The sequence below is a fragment of the Camelus bactrianus genome, chromosome 8 (assembly GCF_048773025.1).
Source record: "Camelus bactrianus isolate YW-2024 breed Bactrian camel chromosome 8, ASM4877302v1, whole genome shotgun sequence".
Classification (NCBI taxonomy): domain Eukaryota; kingdom Metazoa; phylum Chordata; class Mammalia; order Artiodactyla; family Camelidae; genus Camelus; species Camelus bactrianus.
Window position 1 is genome coordinate 13,933,996 of NC_133546.1, and position 19,631 is coordinate 13,953,626.

At 42.1% G+C, this 19,631-nt stretch overlaps 1 protein-coding gene across 6 annotated transcripts in view; it reads right to left on the reverse strand.

The window, feature by feature from the left end:
- Nucleotides 1-19,631, reverse strand: part of MTHFD1L (methylenetetrahydrofolate dehydrogenase (NADP+ dependent) 1 like) — a 188,443-nt gene that overhangs the window by 148,431 nt on the left and 20,381 nt on the right. For all 6 annotated transcript variants that reach the window (XR_012508535.1, XR_012508533.1, XR_012508534.1 and 3 more), the window contains exons 8-11: nt 13,286-13,397; nt 8,330-8,418; nt 6,664-6,761; nt 3,878-4,051 (exon numbers count right to left, since the gene is read on the reverse strand). Coding sequence is in view for 1 of the 6 variants with exons in the window: in XM_074368158.1 (XP_074224259.1) it covers nt 3,878-4,051; nt 6,664-6,761; nt 8,330-8,418; nt 13,286-13,397 (473 nt within the window). In the remaining 5 variants the exon portion in view is untranslated. The remainder of the gene's footprint in view (nt 1-3,877; nt 4,052-6,663; nt 6,762-8,329; nt 8,419-13,285; nt 13,398-19,631) is intronic.

The window sequence follows — 19,631 nt, forward strand, 5'->3', positions numbered from 1 at the left end:
TCTGCGTGGAAATCAATAAAGGGCCGGAGATGGAGGGCCGTTCTGCATAGACTCTCAGTGCCCCGCAGCTGCACTCCGAGTCAAGTTCTCAAACAAATTCCTTTTCATTAGTGTAACTGGGAAAATATGTAAAACTCAAGAGCCCCTAAGATTCTCTTGGCATATTTCCCTGAACAATTCCCAATACTTTTCATTTTGTCAGGCAGAGCAAATAAAGTGATGTGTAGGTGTAAATACCACGGGATGTGTAGCTGATGAAATACAGATGATTCTGATGGAGTAAGAAATTGTAAAGTTTGAAGAATAGCTTTTTAAAACGAATTAATCTGTTCTGCATTTGGGTTATTAATAGTAGAAGTTTTTTAATCTCATGGTTTTATATTTTAATCCCACTGCTGACATATTTAAATCACACGTATCCATAAATTCAAATGTACAATAACAAATACGTAGCTATTTAGGTTTATTGAAAAATTACTTGGGTATTTGAATTCTTGTAAAGTGTGAGAAAAGACTTATGTTCAGAGATAAAAGCAGAACACAAAACGGTATTTATGGCGTGATATGTGTAAAATGGACGGATGCAGAGAGAAAATCTTAGAAGGAAATATAAAAAGTTTTAATACTTCTGAGTAATGAGAGATTTAGTTTTCTCCCTCTGGAGGGGTAATTTATATTTGTAAAGAAGTTGCAGTTGTGTGTCTAATAGCTTGATAATATCACTTCTCCATAAGTGACCTGACCAAAATTCAAGGTGATTTTATTTCAAATCCGAAGTTTTCATTTTAGATTGTAAGTAAAATGGTCTTGCTGTTTTAAAGTGACCTCAAACATCCAGCTATTAAAAGATTAGATAACAAAGGCAGTTTACATGGTTAAAAGAGTAAAGTTTGTTGTGTTGGCGAGGGGAGATATCCCTCTCTTATAGAGTCCAGTGTGGTATATATTTCCTACGAGCCTGTGAGTTCTAAGACAGATGCACATATATCTCAAAATCCTACCTTCACAGCTTCTTTTTTAATGCAGTTGAAAGGAACACAATTTAACTTTTCTTCCTTCATAGGTCTTCACTGTGTAATGGAATTTATACCAGTTTCAGAAGAAAAAATAAAAACCCCAAACCTTTGATCTACTGGGGTTAAATCTATATTTGAGAATTAAGGTTTAATTTTCATTTCTATAGGCAACATGGCAGTGGCTTCTTCAGCCCAGTTACACATCTAAATGCTAGCAGAGATGGTACCGAGCGATGTTTTGCTGGGTACAGACCTGCGGTGACAATTCCAGGCAGCCAGGCTGGTGGTCACTCTCCAGCATGTGGCTGGAGGCCAGGCCTTGATGGTGTGACTGCAAGTTAGGAATCTAATAACAATACCATCAGAGCCGTTATCAATTCTGGGTTCCCAGCTAAGGGCAGGGCCGTGTCTAGATCTGTGCCTTTGTTTCCAATATCGATAAATCCAAAACAAAGTAAGTCACAGCCGTTTCATATGCAAAATGGCCACACGATTCTCCCTTCCTAATCCCGAGATCACATCCCCCTGGGTTTTCCTAAGTCCTCCTACCTTACTCAGGGTGGGAAAACCAGCAAACCCACCTAGCAAGTCTACTTAAAGCCCAGAAGAAGGGAAGTCAATCTGTGGCTAAGATGCTAAACTTTCTTTGAAGCCCTTAATGTCCAAGAGCTAATTTATTCATTGCAAACAAACGTTTATCAAGCAACACTTGCTCTAGAAAAGCAACACTACAAGCTGTTTGCTCCAAACTCTGGGACCCAGGAGTCCCCCCCACCCCAGCCAGCCGGTTGCTTTCACAGATCTGGCCCAGAGGGTGCCTCAGGTGGGGCCAACATCTCCCCTCAGCAAAGAGGTTTCCTGTTCCTCGGTTACGGGACATCAGGGTTGGGGTCCTAGGTTGGAAAGGGTCCCATTAGGATTGGGAATCCAGCTGCATGAGCCTGGAAACCTCAGGGAAGTTAAGCCACAGGCAACCTAGGTGCTGCAGCAAGGTATGAATTCCTTAAAGCCACAGCCACTGAGTGACTCCAGCTGCCCATTCCTCTTACAAAACAGTAGGAGAGGGAGATGGACAAAGAGGAGGAGGGAGAGAGGGGGAGGGGAAAGGAAGACGAGGAGGAGATTTGAGGAAATTATTATACCATTAAAGAGGTGATACTATGGATGATATCTTGCTTGTAGTTTTATCTTTATTTGTAGGTTTAAAAAACTGAATTCATCTCTAGGGATTTTTCCTAAGGAGATCACTGGATAAAGGCACAAATATGAACATCTAAGGTCATTAATTTCAGCACTGTTTATAACGGCCAAAAATGGGAAATAATTCAAGTGCCCATCAATAGAGAATTGGTTAGATAAATTGTAGAACATCTCTCTACCATATTTTCAGACCTTTTTTCTGACTTGATACACTTGAAGAATTAGAAACATGTTATACTATCAATGGCTGAGCCACAGACATGCTTCTCGGTGCTGGGAAGGTGTATAAAATGAAATCCACCCTCACCCAAGGCATTTTTACCACCCTCCTCACCCCCAAGCCCCATCCCCCAGCACACTGAAGAATCTGGGATGTGAGCAGTGGATTGTTATGCAGTCATGCAAAAATGATCACATGGCTCTACCCTGACTCACAGGGAGCTAGGTAAACGATGTATTGTTAATAATCAAGTTGCTTACAGAATGGCATGTGTAAGATGATCTCACTTATGACAGACTGTATCTCTGTCAAGAGGGTCTCAAATGTTAGCAGCCGTTTCTACTTTCTTGTTTCTATTTTCTGTATTTTTGGAATAGTCTTACACGTATGCATGATTTGTACAACCCGAAAAAGAAATAAAGCACTTACATGAATAATTAGACATGTAAAAACAGAGTTAACTGAGTCAAGTCCAGTTATAAAAACTGTCTCTGCCTGTTAACAATAGGATTTTATGCCTCAAGCCTTGGCCAGTATATCATTAGTAAGTCAATGCAATGACATTTCAAGACAACAAAGGAATTTATATGGTCTCCTGATGCTCCCTTAGGTCACATTAAATAAATATCTGAAATCCCTTGTTTTCTATCGTTTTTCAGCTGGTGAATGTATTTCTTTTTTTAAAAAGACGCAAAATAAAACCAACACTCCTTTTCAAGAAAACTGGGCATTTGCCTTTTATAAAATGAGCAACACAAATGAAAATGGCCCAATGTTAATTCTGAAATGCGAGAAAGGAGAAAAGAAATCATGAGTTTTATAACACAAATTTATAAATATTAAGGATGTTAACTGAAAAACCTAAGTCTCACACAACTATCTGTTCATTTCCCAATGTTATTTCCAAGTAGAACACAAAAAACACCCTGCTCAGTTCAAAATATTTTACTTTCAATTCTTATTTTGATTTTTATCATGAAAAACAAAATGAAAAGTCTAAGGCGGAACCAGAGTGATCAAAACCTAGTATGAGAAACAAAAAGCAAAGTCCTGGATTAGGAACTCAATACACTTTATGTTCTGCGGAGAAGACTCATTTGTTTGGCACTGAAAATAAAAACTTACCTCATATCAAATGAAGGAATGCCAAGTGAAACAGACAAAATAATGTTAAGTTGGAGAACAGGGTGGATTTAAGGGGTGTGGCGACTGATAAAAATAGGGAATTTAGGGAAGAGAGTTCTATGAACATGTCTTCCTAGTAAATAAAATAGGTTTTAAAAGCAGTCTTGGGGGGAGGTATAGCTCAGTTGTAGAGCACGTGCTTAGCACAGGTCCTGAGTTCAATCCCCAGTACCTCCATTAAAAAAAAAATCTAATTACCACCCCCACAAATAAATAAGTAAATAAAAGATACCCTTAAAAAAAAAAGTTGTCTTACCCAGCAACTAAGACGTATTTTCCATCTGCTTGATCCTTTAACCTTTCCAGCAGGGACAAACGTACTTTGGCTTTGCTTTTGCCATAGATTTCAATTTCATCTGCAAGCAATCCTATCTCCTTGGCAAGGATATCCACAGCCTTTGGAGTCTGTGCTCTTGAAATCTCAATATCACTGGGTGGGGGAAAACATAAGAAGAGAGTCCTCTCAGCTTAGGTGGTCGCCACTAGAGTAAAAACAGCCATACAACATGCCAACAATTAAATCAAATGGCTTTGTGGTCCTTTCTCCCAAGCAGGATTAAGCACAACTGCTAACAATTAAAGTGCAAGAGAAAACGATACATTGCTTTTGAGAAGCCACTCTTAAAAACTCATAAAAACCCTAGAATTCTGCCTGGCTACACGTACATGGATAACACCAATGCATTCGGAGAGGAGATGGTGCATTAATTACAATGTGCCCAAAGGCCCCCCACAAAGGTAACTCCATGACAGAGCACAGCGCCTTCTACGGGTCATTGCCGAACTCGCTGACCAGGAACAGAGGGGTTATTGCATAATGCTCTCTTAGTGGGCTAGCCACGTGTGTCTCTTGGCGATTCAAAACTGTGGAAATGCTATTTTGTTTTTTCTGCATCCATACTTCCCTCTCTCTTTCCTAGTTCAAGTCCAAAATCATATTTCATTAATTACATAACTGTCGGTAAATGGAGCTAGTGCCCGAAGCTCAACTTCAGACACAGGAAATTTTAGGAACGCCAGAGGGTCGCTGGGCAAACAATCGAACTATTCTATTTTACTGGCAAGATGCACACACCGTCGCTCATCTTACAGGAGTGCTATGAAAATCAGCATGTGCTGAGCGTCTCAGAGTCTTTTGGGGCTCCTGAGCTCAGCTGCTTCTTTTACTGGGGGTTCAGCCCATCCATCAGTCTGAGACTCGGTCTTGAGGGCTGACAACTGATAAGAAAGCAGTTTCCTGACTCACCATGGAGCCCTCACTTGGGGAACACAGCGGTCTCCACTAGCAGGCAGCCCCCTGCTCTGACTTTTTTTTTCTGTTGCTACTGCTGACAATTTCCTCATACTACCTTCTCTTCTCCTCCATGACCCCACGAAGCTGATCTGGGTGCAGGAGGTAACAGTGATCCTACCACTAATGCTGCCTTGGCCACAGCACACTACAGTGGGAGAGGGAGGATGTGGGCAGGGCTCTGTGCTTGCGGCCAGGTCATCCCTTCCCCAGGTCCGCCTGCATTTTCCTTTCTGGTTCTCCTCCGTCCTTCACTGTCCAGGCTCCTATTTCATTTTGCCTTCCTGGCTATACCTTTTTTTTTCTATTTCCCTCCTCCCACAATCTCCTAAAGTGAAGAGCCTACTCTTGGAAAACCTCCAAGGTTTTCTCTTCACTAGCTGAAGAGTGATAGTGACTTTTCGAGTGATTTATGAACTACTGGGCCTGCCTTTCTCTCCCTAGTGACTCTAGAAGTCAAATTTGGTTAAGCAATTTAAGGACTTTCCCCCTCCCTGCCAGCGGAATTTATTTTGATTTGTACAAAGACTTGGGTACACCATTTGGCAGAGTCCAGCTCAATCTTTTAAATCTCTATGTAAGTAGAGTTTACTCATTTACTTTTAAAAATAGAAGGTCCTGTAACAACGTAAGTAACTTCAAAAAATATTTTATGAAACAGATTGCACAACTACAGGGATGACATTACAAAGACATTCCTTGGAATTTATGTATTAATGAACACAGAAGATGACTAAGATGTTTAGTCTATTTGCGGGCTGAAAACATAGCCTGGAGGGTGTCACCAGCCTGGTGGGTATAACTGAACCACAGTGTTCAGCGATGGCCCAAGGAAACAGAGGTCAATTCTGAAAAGCAACTGGTTATCAGGTGAAAAATTAGTTGATAGTTGAGTCCCGGAGGTGTTATCTCCTACACTGCGTAGGAGTGTATTCCCTGCTGGCAAACGGCATCACCTGGGTAAGCCCTGGCCTTATGCACACCCTGCAGGAAGGAGGTCGGGCCAATTCACTGGAGGAGGGGCGGCCGGCGGGGATTCATCATGAGGCTGGAAAACTCATTCGTCTGGCTCAGATATCTTATCTAACGAATTATTCTCAAATCACATGCTGAGACTAGGTCTGTAGTTTGTACTTTCAAATTTACACAGAGAAAATCTGTAGCTTACACTTCATTAAACATCACTCTGAAGAAAATATCCATCTGGACCCTCCCAGCATCCTGTCAGATAGCAAATATCACCATGCTCTGAAGAAAGCTGAACTCCACTCCCACAGGGAATGGCGTTTGGTTTGGTCGCTCATTTATCCCCAGCGGGGACACCTACAAGGCCCTTAAGACCAAGCTGACATGGGTGTCAGGCCCTTCTAACGCTGAAAAGCATATTTCACAGTATTACATTACTGTATTTCGTAAATCTGTAAGACATTATCTTATGGACCGCTGAGAAGAAAGAATATTGCCATCAAACACAGGATAGATACATCATTCATAATAAGGTGCATCTTGATGTCAGAAATTAAAAAACCTACATCTTAGAATTGATAGAATATGGTAAACGTGTTTACTATCATTTCGTTTTAGAGGAAGTAAATGATAGAAAAAATAGTGCAGCAATTTGATGAGAGAAAATTATCCACCATCGGCACCATAACTCATAGGAATGAATTGTGGCCCCATCCAATGGATAACTCTGGATATCTAAGGCACCTTGGTGAGCTGACGACAGGATAGATAAACCACCCAGATACCTTGGTACAGGGGACAGGGGCTGAAGTTTCAAGCAGTGAAGTCTCCACCTACTGTCCTGCTGCTCTCGGAGCCACCTCCTCCCGCTCCCGACCACGTTCTTCAGGAGGGACAGAAAGGAAAGCACGTTAGAGAGGTAAAAGGCGATGGGTTACGTATCTAAACTATGAAAATATCATTCATGGATATTTTGTCATGAAAAGGAGTAAAAATGGCACAATAATCCAAGGGAGTAAGAGGAATAATCTTATCCACCTGTAATTTAAAGGTGCAGGCTTCTTTTTGGAAAAAAAATATATATACACATATATATATATATATATATATATGTGTATATATACAGATATATATGAGCTCTAAGCCCTATTATATGAATACTCATTACCGGCATCAAGTACATGGATTTAAATTATAGAATGGGTTCTTCACCTCAGAAAAGATACAATGAAGGAAATATGAGAATGCATGAAGGATTAGCTGGTATGCCCAGCTTCCAAAGTTTGCAACACCACTGCAGCCATAGTCCTTCTACAGTTGATATAACAGAACAAGCAAATTGAATTATTAAATAGTGATTTTATATATACACACACACACATATCTAGAAATAAAAATTTTAGTTGAAACGTAACACGATCCTTACAGAAATGCACCGCATCCCCTTTTGAAGTAAAAACTTTTGTGCATTGCATGTATTAAGAAAGAAATGAACTAAAACCTGTTTCGGTTTAATTCTACTGTGGCAGGAAATCGGGCTCAGGCTTCTGTACCGCCACTTAATGCCTCTGCTGGACGTCACCATCTCTGCAGCCTGCAGTGCCAGAGAATGCACAGCTTATGTGCAGAGCCAGAGACCTGGGGCTTTAGGTCACATAGTGGTGGTTTCAAAAGACGTCCACAAACTCTTTAATACTCCTGTGTTCAAGACGTGAGCCCAGTTCCATTGCCCTTGAATGTGAACTCACATTCATATTAGTGGCTCACTTCTAGCAAAGAAGAGAAAACGAAGGATGTGACTCTAGAAACTAGGTCATAAAACCTACTGCAGCTTCCCCCTTACTCTGTCCTTTGATCCCACATTCTGGAGGAAGTCAGCTGCCACACTGTGAGCAGCACCATAAAGAAATCTACATGATGTGGAACTAAGGCATCCTGCCAATAGCCAGTGAGGAATTAAACGCCACATGCCAAGAGCCATGTGGGTGTGCCATCTTGGAAGCAGCTCCACTGGCCCCAGTCAAGCCTTCAGATGACTACAGCCCCAGCCCACATCTTGATTTCAACCACACAAGACACTCTGAGCCACAACCATCCAGCTAAGATGCTCTCCAATCACCAACCCACAGAAACAGTGAGATAATAAACATCTGTCATTTAAGTTGCTAAATCTGCGGGTAATTTATTATACAGCAATAGATAACTAACAGCAGACCCTGATTTGGGTCCCTGCTCCACACACGTCCTGTGACCAAACTTAATTTTTCTCGTCTCTTCTGTCAAATGGGAATAACATCTTATAGGATTGTGGTGGAAATTAAATGACATTATGGGTGTAATGTAAAAAGGGTTCAACACTGTCACCTAAACGGAAAACACTTGCAAAATGTTAGCAGGTATTCAACAAAGCTCCAAACTCAAAAAATTCTCTAATAGCCATGTCAGACACACCTGAATCCGCAGGGCTGCAGCAAGGAGACTCACATCTTCTGCGACGAGACCACTCCCAAGGACACCAGGGGAACCACACCCAAGCTTCCCTGGAAAAAAATTTGAGGAGTTAAAAAAAACAGAGACTATCAGCATATTAGCATTTATAACCAATTTTGCTCCTTGCAAAAAGCCAGGATGTTGAATCATGTTCTCATTTGCAACCAAGGAAGTTAGGATGTCACAGCACAGCTACAGGTAGGTTCTGGCACAGCCTTGGGGCTCTCAGTTGGGCCACGGACTGGCCTGAAATCACGCCTCTACCTCTTACTAGCAGTTGTGACTTTGGGCCTGGTAGGTAATGTCAGTCAACCTTGCAGAGTTTTGAGAGAACTGAATGTGATATGGTATGTAAGGTGCTGGGCCCATAGTGTGTATATTTAAACAACATACAAATTGAAAGCAGTTTCACTTACGAAAACAAAGCATAAACAGGGAGACCAAAACACCTACAGGATAAGCCCAGCCAAAGGGCTGCATGAAAGATCAGGCTTTCTTGGACAATTTTTTAAATCCCTGTCATAAAAGTGATAGAATCAATTTTCCATCAAAACTGAGAAGTTGTATTTTAGGATATTAATTTTGAGGATTACCTGGATTTCAAAATCAAGACGCATTTAAAAGTCTACTTTGGTTGGCATTTAGGAAGTTTATGAAAAGTAAACACACATATAAAATGCTTTAGCCTGTTTCCTCCTTTAGAGAAAAGAAACACTGCTAATGGTAACCTTTTTGAAGTAAAAAACTATTTTCTTCCTTTTTGGACCACTCTAATTTTAAGTTATCCATTTTGCTGACAGTCCTTTGCAAGAAAGAGCTTGGAACATTTAAGAGCAAGTGTTTTGTGATGTTCTATTATCAAACGTATTAAGGCTGTTGGAAAATCATATCCCTGAGGTACTGTTTAAAGATTAGCAATATTTCAGCTTTATAAATCATATTTAGGCAAAAACCAAGTCTAGAGACTGAGAGAGATTTGCTGTGTTTCACTTGAACCCCTAGATATCTGATCTAAAGGTCTTGTACAACCAAGACAGAAGAAAAATATTCTTCTCTCATTCCGATCTCTATCTTTAAATGATGGAGAAATAAGAAAAAGTGCCACTGAGGAGCTGGTATCAATTTATAAATGCACATTCCCAGAATACAATCACCAATACCCATGTGAATGAAGACTATTTCACCCACAGAATTGCACAGTAATTAATTTCTCCCATAATCTCAGCCATTGCCTTGAATAAAATAGAACATGACTAAAATCAACAAAGACACTCAAACACAACACAAAAGGCTCATACACACATTTTCTAAACTTTAGAGGAATCTTGTAGCAACCAATATTTCTCCTTTTAAAGAAAGTAATTTGAATTTCAGCAGTGCTTTTAGTGTTTTCTTTTCCTGCTGCTATGTTCCAACCAACAAAATTCAGTGTAAATTTTTTATGGAAAAAAAATCTAAGATAGTTATCTCAAGGTGACTGGGTCAGAAGTTAGTTATTTCCTTTTCCATATTTCAAAGATTTTCCATCATACTGTCACTGTAGTGCTTTTGTAGTAGGAACTCATGCAATCTTAAAATGGAATTCAGAAGTTCTGCATCTGGAGAAATTGAAGCAATTAAGATGGTAACTCAGAGAATCAGAAATACATTCTTAATAGATTTCATGGCTAAGGAGAATCAAAAAGGAAATCATTACCTCACCCCCCACCCGCCGCCCCGCCTATGTAGAAGCAGGGCCCCACCCAATGGGTTGTCTACACTCAGCCTGTGAGTCCAGCCAGGCTCCCATCCCAAACCAAATGGATCTTTTCACTTCCCACTAAACACTCCCCACTAACTCACAGTTCCTTCCTCCAGGGACAAGTCAATGAATCACTTTAAATGATGGCCTTTCATTTTAATTTTTCTTATAATAACCAAACTTTCCACAATAAGAAAATTCAAGGCTAAAGCGTTATAATACTGTCCTTGGAAGTCAGAACAGCCTTTCTCTGACAGGAGCTGTTTTGAGACCACCTGGGGAATTTTAGCAACTTTGATTAGCATGAGCCCTGGGTTGCAGCCCAGGGTTTCCCCCCAACTCCACACTATAGAATTATGTTTGCTTCAAATGATGCTATGAACTACTCTGACTTATAAAGTTGTTGTTTGGATACTGTTCTCTGGGCCAAAGACATTAGACCAGTTTCTCCTTTGTCCCGTTTGGTACATCAGAAAATAAGACTTAATATTAGGGTACAAAGTGATTTTGCATAGGATGTATCTTGCCCTTTAGCAAGCAGAGCATTACAAAATCACAGTCTGCTGCTTTCATTTGAAATAATTTTTAAAAAAATAAAATTATTCTTATAGCTAGAAAACTGAAGACTGCTATGTCCCTGTTTTCAATCTAAACATTCGACTCATGCCACAGAAGAGTGAACAGATCCAACAAGTTAGGTCTAATTGTTTTCCGAGCACAGCTTCTGGGATATCAGCCATCACGAAAATCTCTCTGGGGATTAGGTATTCAATAAAATGCCTCTATAGAATTACCTCATCATAAATCACCATATCCCATCTATTTTTATAAGGGGGAGGGGGACCTTGGACCATTAAGATGAATAGGAAAATTTCATTATAAAGCCCTGCCTTCACCCAATCATAAGTATATTGAAAATTCTTTTCCTCAAGTTTAAATAAAAGCAACTTTTCTTTTAATAATGCTTGAAAAAGTCATTTGTTTAAAATGGAAAATTACATACAAAGGAGAGGAAAGAGGCCTTTCTCCAATTTACTCATAGATTAAATTTTCATAGTAATCAAATTTGCTAAAATTTAAATTTTGTTGAGAAATGTAATACTATTATAAACAGTATCGACTAGAAAATGTTTGTCCACTTAATCTGCGAAGCATTTTTCATCTTTGCCTTTGCCCTGTCAGCCCTGTTTTTAATTGGGAGACAATTTCAAGGAAATGTCTCTAAATCTGCAACTAACTTAAAACTGCAATTAATCAGAGTACAATTCTGAGTCCATGTTTATTCATTCATTCATTCACCACTCAGTATTTACTGAGCCCTTCCCACGGGTCAGGTGCTATCCTGGGCACTGAGCATTCGAAAATCAATAAAACTACTACTACTGGACCAGATAAATTAGAAATAAACTAACTGCAATCAGTCTATGCACAGAATCATTAAATCAAAACATAACACTTGGTCTAAACATATGTCAACTTCCATATTATCACAGGACTCGGAGGCATTCCAAACGGACATTGAAGTAGACTCTCCAATCTCCATTAAGGATTGTGCCAAAACTGTCCTAAACATATAAACTTTAATTAAAAGATACAAGAAGTAAACATCATAGCAAGGAAGCATTCATTAAAATAACAATAATAAAGTAAGTGACTTTCACAATCTAACTAGGATTCTAAGCAGAGAAGCAAATCTGGAGTGCATGTCCATCATTTGTGGGTTAGGCACTGGGTTTTTTTCAGGAAAAAAGTTATGCCCAGAAATTGCATATATTTAGTGCATGCCTCCTATTTGCTAAGAAGAGCCATTAATCTCATATTCACACATATTGTACCTCTAACTGCTTCACCTGTGCGCTCATCTGTGAGCTGAGTACCTGAGCATTCTGAGAAATTCCTGAGCATCTTCCCTTCAAACCACCCCAATCCATCTCGTGTCCTTCAGCCCCAAGGGGTTTTTAATCTGACTGGTCAATTCTGGGAGGAGCTACATTTCCTAGAGAGGAAGGTGCATGACTTCTCTTTTTGAAGAAACAATTATATGAATTTCCGTAACACTTTTAGTATATATCTTTTCTAATATATTCCAATAAAATTAAGTTTAATAATTTTTTATTGGAAAAATGTAAAATAGTTAACTCAAGGTGACTGGATCAGAAGTTGTATTTATTTTCTTCTTGATACTCTTCTGTATTTCACTCTGTGTTACAGGGCTGTCTAAGTTTCAAGATCTACCTCTACTCATTTTGGCCCAAGTTCTGATCAGCCTTGGGGGGAAAACCACTGTCCTCCAGGCCTACTCAGCACAGCCCCCACGGCCCGGCCCCCAGACTAAAATTTGGAGACCGCAGGTAACAAGGAAGGAGTGTTCTCTGCCCACTCCGCCACACGTCACTCAGGGACTTGAGGGAGTGGGCTGGGTGTGGTCCAAAGCTTCCTTAGCCTGAGTGTCTTTCTGTGAATGAGAGAAGGGTGTCGCTGCTGGGCCAGCTCCTACCGGCCCCTTGGCTGCGTGCCCTGGTGCAGGCACAGCTCCAGCTACCCCGATGTGGTCCAGGGCATGCCTGGATCCCTTGGCGAATACCATCGGTATTAGTGCCCATCCTAAGACTTTTTTTGTTTCTAACGGTGACTTTCACACTGAAGTGACTTTGGGTCTACCCGCAGGGGAGTGCTTGAGGGGTCACTGCAAAGGGGAATTACGGACATAGGAGGGCTGCTATCCATTCCCAACCCTCCCAGCACTGTGCTTTCATCTGCTTTTACATGCTGAGGTTCAGTGAAGATTTCCTCTGGAGAAAGGATTCTGTTGTTTTTGAAAGACTTGAAAACTACTATTTCTAGTTTAACTCACATGTATACAAATTACCTACATTAGGTCACAATCGACGTAACTGCTCGATGCTAGAGGCCAGCAGGGGGATGTTTCGATGTGGGAGGAGGAGGAGGAGGCTATTGCAGTTGGCATCCAAGCTTCTTCTTTTTGCCCAACAATGTGGTTCGAAAGTCATGTAACCCAAAAGGCACATCAACATTCTCAGTTTCCTATTCTGCGTACGTATGTTGACAGCAACCAATGTTTCAGGAACATACTCTCTTCTGAATAAGGTTCATCTTTCTCATAACAATCTTACCTATTTTTATCAGCGGTCTGGCACCAATTTTAAGACATTTACCTGACAGAAAGTCATGGGAACAATTGAGAACAGTAGTTCCTGGTTGGATCCAAGAAAGAGGAATCTCTTCTGGCTTGGGTGAGCCTAAGACCACAATGTCAGCCTCATGTAGCTAGAAAGAAAAAGAAAAATGGCACACAGGTTTTAAATTGTAGCATAAAGACCTGAAGATCAATGTCAAATGACTTTAATGTAACAGACAGGAATCGCCATTCCAGAGTTCAGTTCCACACTGGTGCCATGGACAAAATCACGTAACTAATTTACTGATATAGCTCATAGTAGTACAAATAGATGTGATCATCATATTCTAGAAAGGAAGGAAAAGAAGGCTTTAAAAATTTCTTTTGGGTAATCATTTCAGCATATATATTATGTGTAGTGTTATATTGACATGTTTTCACCACTAACTGCAACACCAAGAAAAGGATGGGGCCCAGGAAACTGCACTGACGGGAGGAGACTGCCAGGTGCATGGAGAGGGTGGCACCCTGACACGTGCACCAGCTTAGGAGGGAAACAGGGGTTGTTGCCGGGAAGCCACTTGAAGATCTGACCAGTGCAGGGGGACTTCCGGCCTCACAACTGCACAATCATAATCAGACCCATATGGAACTTTTACCAGATCCAGAGAAGGATTTTCAAGAGCTGGAGAAAGAATTTCATTTTCTGTGAGGCCCTGGTTAGTCAAAAAAAATTTTTTTTAAAGGAAAAGGGAAGAATACAACCACTACTACAAAACATATTCATTGTGTCCGTCCTGTTTGTATCGTGACAACAGAGCGCTGGAGGAAGACGTCTGCTGGGACAGTTACATGGAGAAGTAGGGTCAGAGGCTGCTTCTGGCCTCAACCAAAGAACAACCACCTGCCCCAGTACCAACTAAGCAACCAATGACTTCAAATGGACCCATACGAAGAGAGAGAGAGATGAAGAAGGAATCATCTGAGACTGCAAGGAAAACAGCGACAACTGTGCATGTCAGCTCACAAATATGTGAAGTTGGTGTCATTGTACCCATTTAACAGACAAGTAAACTGAGGCTTAGGGAGTGTTAAGTAGCTCCATGGTATGTACTGTCTCCCCCAGCAGACCTAGTCTTGGAATCCTTGATACTGAGGTAGAAAGAGAGGGAAGCCGACCGCCCTGCGCTCTCCAGCGCTGATGGCCCCTCTCTCAGTGCTGCTTCCACAGACTTAATGCCCTGCAACTGACTGCAGACTCTGTAGAATTAAACAGACAGAAACGGAAGACAAAACACAAAAACATGCCCACGGCCACTACCCCTACTGGTTCACCCAACCACCCAATGGCCCAGTAAGTGAACGATCTCCACCGGTCCTGTCCCCTCTCAGTTCGGACAGGCCGACTGCTTGCTAAAGATCACAGGGAAGAGCCAGGCCAGCTCCTCAACACTGTTGAGCAGGAGGCTGCATTCGGCTAAGGTCTCAGGAATCTTGGGAACAAAAAAGCCAAGGTCTAGAGCAGCTCCAAGGTCCCCCGACAGAGGAGGAGCACAGGGACAACTTAAACAAACGTCTTTTCAAAGAGCCGATAAAGCCAACTCTTATAGGTTAACATCCCAGAAACACCTGATCAATGTGTTTGATTGATCATACCATAGGGAAAGGCCATTCACTGAGTGACGCCAAGGAGCCCACCGGGGCTGGCTGCTTTCAGAACGGCCCTTATAATGAAGGAACAGGAATACTGAAATGGTGCCTCGGAGCATCCACTATAGGAATCACATTCAAAAAGAAGAGGTCTCTGCTGGGAAAACCACTTTTTTCCTGCCCAAGCGACCCTGTGAACCTGAATCAAGAAATTTACAATCAATCTGCCAGCAATCTAAGCCATTAACACCACACAGAACTGAAGCCTTTGGGGTGATGTTGTATTTAGACTTTGAGGGTGATGTTATATCTATGGGGAAAATGTGTTCTTGTGGAAAGAGCTTTTTAAACATCTGATGAGAAAACGTATCTCCCCTCTTACCTATACCACTGCAGACACTCAACCACAGCAAGACTAGAGAGGAACTCAAACATTTAATGCCAGTTTCAAGTATGATCAGCGGATAAGAAATGCCATTTGGCTTCATCTCCACGTTCGACGGCGGCAAAACCAGAACATGTAAAAAGCAGCTATAAAGGAAGTTAATGTGCACAAGACTGCAATGCTCATTTTGGGAAAAGCCAAGGATCACAGGTTCACTCAAGTCCCCCCAGAGCACTCAGTTTCCTACACGTGGTATCTTCAGTACAACCTGTTCTTTTCATTACCTATAAATCTCGGAAATCTCACTTCGACCCCTTAACTCCGTACCTAGACTCCACTCTAAAGCGGGCTGCGCTCATAAGCAACACGGGACGGGGGGAAAGGGGGATGGCTGATCCCACAGAGAAAAGACAAAAATCTCCTCCCTTAGCAATGATCGCATCGGAGATGCTAACTCTTTCTGGAAAGGGAAAGTGCTAGATGCTCAAACCAGGAAATAACCCCGGGAGGCACAGGCAAGGGTTTAATGAGCTAAGATTCAAGGAGAATTATCGTCTCACTGGCTGTTTCTACTTTCTTCCTCCCTAATGGGAAGGACCCTGGCCAAAGCCTGGTTTGAAACTTTACCTCATAACAAAATATTGCCTTCTCTGCTGAGACTTGAGTAGAAGCAGCTTACAGAGAACCGCCCACTCCCCAGGCGGAAGACCAAATGTTAAAACAATCGCAAGAAACAGATATGCAGGCATTCATCGTGGAGCATGTGGGAGAGTTCAGATTCCATGAAAACTATTTTTCTCCAAGTCACTGATTTCCAAGGGGGGTGGGGTGGGGACAAGTGTCAGACTATGAAGAGGGGGGAGACGGAGGACAGATATGACTTGCAAAGTTATAAGGAACATCATAGCTCTGCACTGAGCAAATGAAACGAGCATTTTAAAATTAAAACTATAGAAAGGATAGCCCCACCCTCCCAGCTAGAAGACAGAGCTTAGCTTCTGCTATCAGTGGTTTTGGAAGGGCATACGTGAGAATCTCGGGTATGAGACAGACGTCTGTACATACAGAAAGCTGGGGTGGATTTAAGAAAAGGTTTGGAGATATGTTCTGAAGAATTGTGATTAAATTACCAGAGACCTTTAAAACCTGCTTCTACAGCCTTCAAATGTTAGCAGCGCAGCTCAGAAAACAATGTTCAAAATGAAGAACGTTGCTTTAAGAAAATCAACAACAGGTGCTTTCCCCAGCAAAGACGGACTTCTAAAATTACGGTCACTGAAGAAAATAAAACAGACCCAGGATTCCTTAGTGAATATACTCTTTCATCTGCCGTCTTCCAGGTGCCAGTTGGTGCAGACATTGAGGGTGCACAGGATCTGAATATGAAAATCCCTGCCTTAAAAAAAAAAATCCCTGCCTACAAGATTTTAGAGCTGGGATCTTCAGGATGAAGGGGCAGGACACACCACTGGGCTATGGAAAAGAAACAAACATTTGATTTCTACTTATTTTGCTCACACAGTTCGTAAAATACTTAAACATTCTGCTAGGATTTAACATCGGCTCAGGCCCTGTGACACCGGGCAGCTGTCACACACAGTAAGCACAGGAGTCCTGAGGGTGGGAGCCAGGGGGAGAGGTGGCCCTGCTGTGGTTCTTTCGCTTTCAACGAACTGGAACACTTTGTGGTTACTGTGAGGTGGATTCAGTGGCTTTAGCGATCACACTGCGTTCCAGAGAAAAGTCTTCCCTGTGCTCTGTAATGACAGGGAGCGTCTGTGAAATATGTGGCATGGAGGCCCCTTGGCTCCCCAGTGGCAAAGTCACAAAAAGAGGGAGGTTTTTTTTTTTGTTGTTTTTTTTTAATGAAATGTCACTTTCTTTCAATATATGCCATATTCCTGAATTGGCTAGCCTTTTCTTGGTAGTAGACAAGTGGCTGTCAGACCGGGCTACTCCGGTTGCCCTCACACCATCAGACGTGTTTTAGAAAGATTACTCTGGATGCTGGACTGAAAGGGGTCTGAGGGGCTGAGAGGGAAAGCACGACACGGCCACAGGCGGAGGACACAGCTGGTTGGAAGCTGGATGCGTGGAACAGGGTGGTCAGGGAGGATGGGGACACAGGCTGGGATTTGCCAGCATCGTAAATGCGGTTAAAACCAGAAGCTTGGATAGGACCTCTAAGGGAAACAGGCAGAATGGGAGGGAAAAGGTGTTTAAGTGTAGCCCTGGGGAGCACTCATCTTAAATGAAAAGAGAAAAGGAATAAATGACGGGGCTCAGGTGTGGCCCAGAGGCAGGAAAGGAGGACCAGTGTCTTCAAGCAGGCTAAGGAGTAAGGGTGTGGTCCGTCTATTTGAATGATGCCCAATGGCTAAGCAAGCTAAAGGCAGAAAACTCCATTTCTGGCAATTAGGAATTCATCAGTGACTGCATTATAGAAACGGGCATTGGCAACCATGCCTGGTAAATTCTGACCCTTTGAGTCGAGTGTGTTCCCTGCATATGGAGATTTCACTGAGGCAGAGTTTTCCCTGAGCAGAGTTCCTGTTTATCCATCCATTATTCAAACCTAGACCATCTAACTTTTTATTTGAATTAACTGAATTTTTACCATAGGATCACTGCTTTGTACCTATGGACCAATATCCACATTTTCCCGCAACAGTAAGCAACCTATCAAATGAAACATTAAAATAACATGAAAATACTCTAAAATTAGGATGTCAAACCATCTTCATTCAGATGCTGAAATACTCTGACAAGACAGGAGGACAGTCTCAGCCAAAGGCACTTCCCCAGCTTCTGCCGAGCAAGTGATCTCCTCCTGGAGAACTTTTTTTCTTTCAGGACTTGCCTTTGTTTATTTTTCCCACTCTCACCTGTGATCAGCAGAACACTACTGGTTAATAAAATTAAGACCCATTTCATAAATCAGAATGACTACAAGCCAAACGGATAATTTGGGATTATGATTACAGCACTTATCTACCAAATTCCCCCCCAAAGGATAACAAATGACCTTCCTTCTTCTACAAAGTTCACCTCTTACTTCATCATTCAGTGTATTCACTGCTCAGCGTGTAAGAGAATTTCAAAGATAGCTGTGTCCAAAACGATAGAAAAGACAGCCAATCCCTCTTCAGGTTGACTTGATTCTCACCTAAATCATGACAGATGATAAAAGGAAAATGCAACCTCAAATCCAGTGATGGACACGCCTTGAATGATTCATCGAGAATAAATAATTCTCTTTCTCACACCTTAGGACGGAATAAAATTAGAAAGTAGGGCTGAGGGAGACTGCCTGTGTGTGTGTGTGTGAGTGTGTGTGTGTCTATGTGTGTATGTGTGTATGTGTGGTGAGAGGCAACCTAACATCACAAAGACTCAGAACCACGTAGCACAACAATGAGGAAAAGACCAGGTCATGGTTCCCAGAGCCACACGCAGCAAGCCACACTTCAGAGGCAGGACAAGCTCGTGATTGATGGTTATGTTGTGTTTAGGTTAATGGAAATTGCTGCGGCTGTGGGAAGAGGCTTTGAAAACGAAATCTTACACAAATGTACGATGCTTTACTGTTATAGATCATGTTAAGACCTACCAATTAGAGTATTCTAATCCTACACCCTTAGAAAGCACTTACACTGGAAAAGACGGGGTAAAAGAAGAAGCCAGGCTCTGCTGATGCTGCAGGCAGGCAAGTAGGGACGACCTGGGGGTGGCCTGGAGGTGACGTCACTGGTCTGTTCTCTGCAGGACCAGCCTGAGCCCTTACCCGGTTGCACAAAACACACGAACCATCTAAGACTTCACACGGCCCCCTCTGGATCTCATGCTCATCCGTTTCAATAGAGTCTCTCACAGATCCTTTTCTCAGCACTACTAAATATAAATGGCCTGATTTGGGGGTTTTAAAAAAAAGTTCTATTCGCCTTTCGCCTCCTTTTCTGTGTTAATAAGTAACGCAATGATCAGGCAGAAGCAAGAATGAAAAGAAAGGGAGCTGACATCCAGCGACATTTTCAGTCCATGAATATTGAAAAATCCGTCCAGGAAACTCAGAGACCTGTATTACCCAGGTCACCTAATCACACGTTACGGAGTAACCTTGGTTTTTGCCTGGCACAGGATCTGTGGTGCCCCAGGGTTGGTGGTATCTTCTCCACTGACCTATAAAAGGGCGGGGGGGGGGGTACCCGTATCAATGACGCTGTCCTGCGTGTCCACACGTCTGAACAGGGTGCCCCCAACCATGCCCTCTCAATAGGGTGGACACCATTTCTTCAAAAGAATGAGCCTGGAGGGGTGGTGACAAGCCCAAGGCCTCAGGAGAGAAACT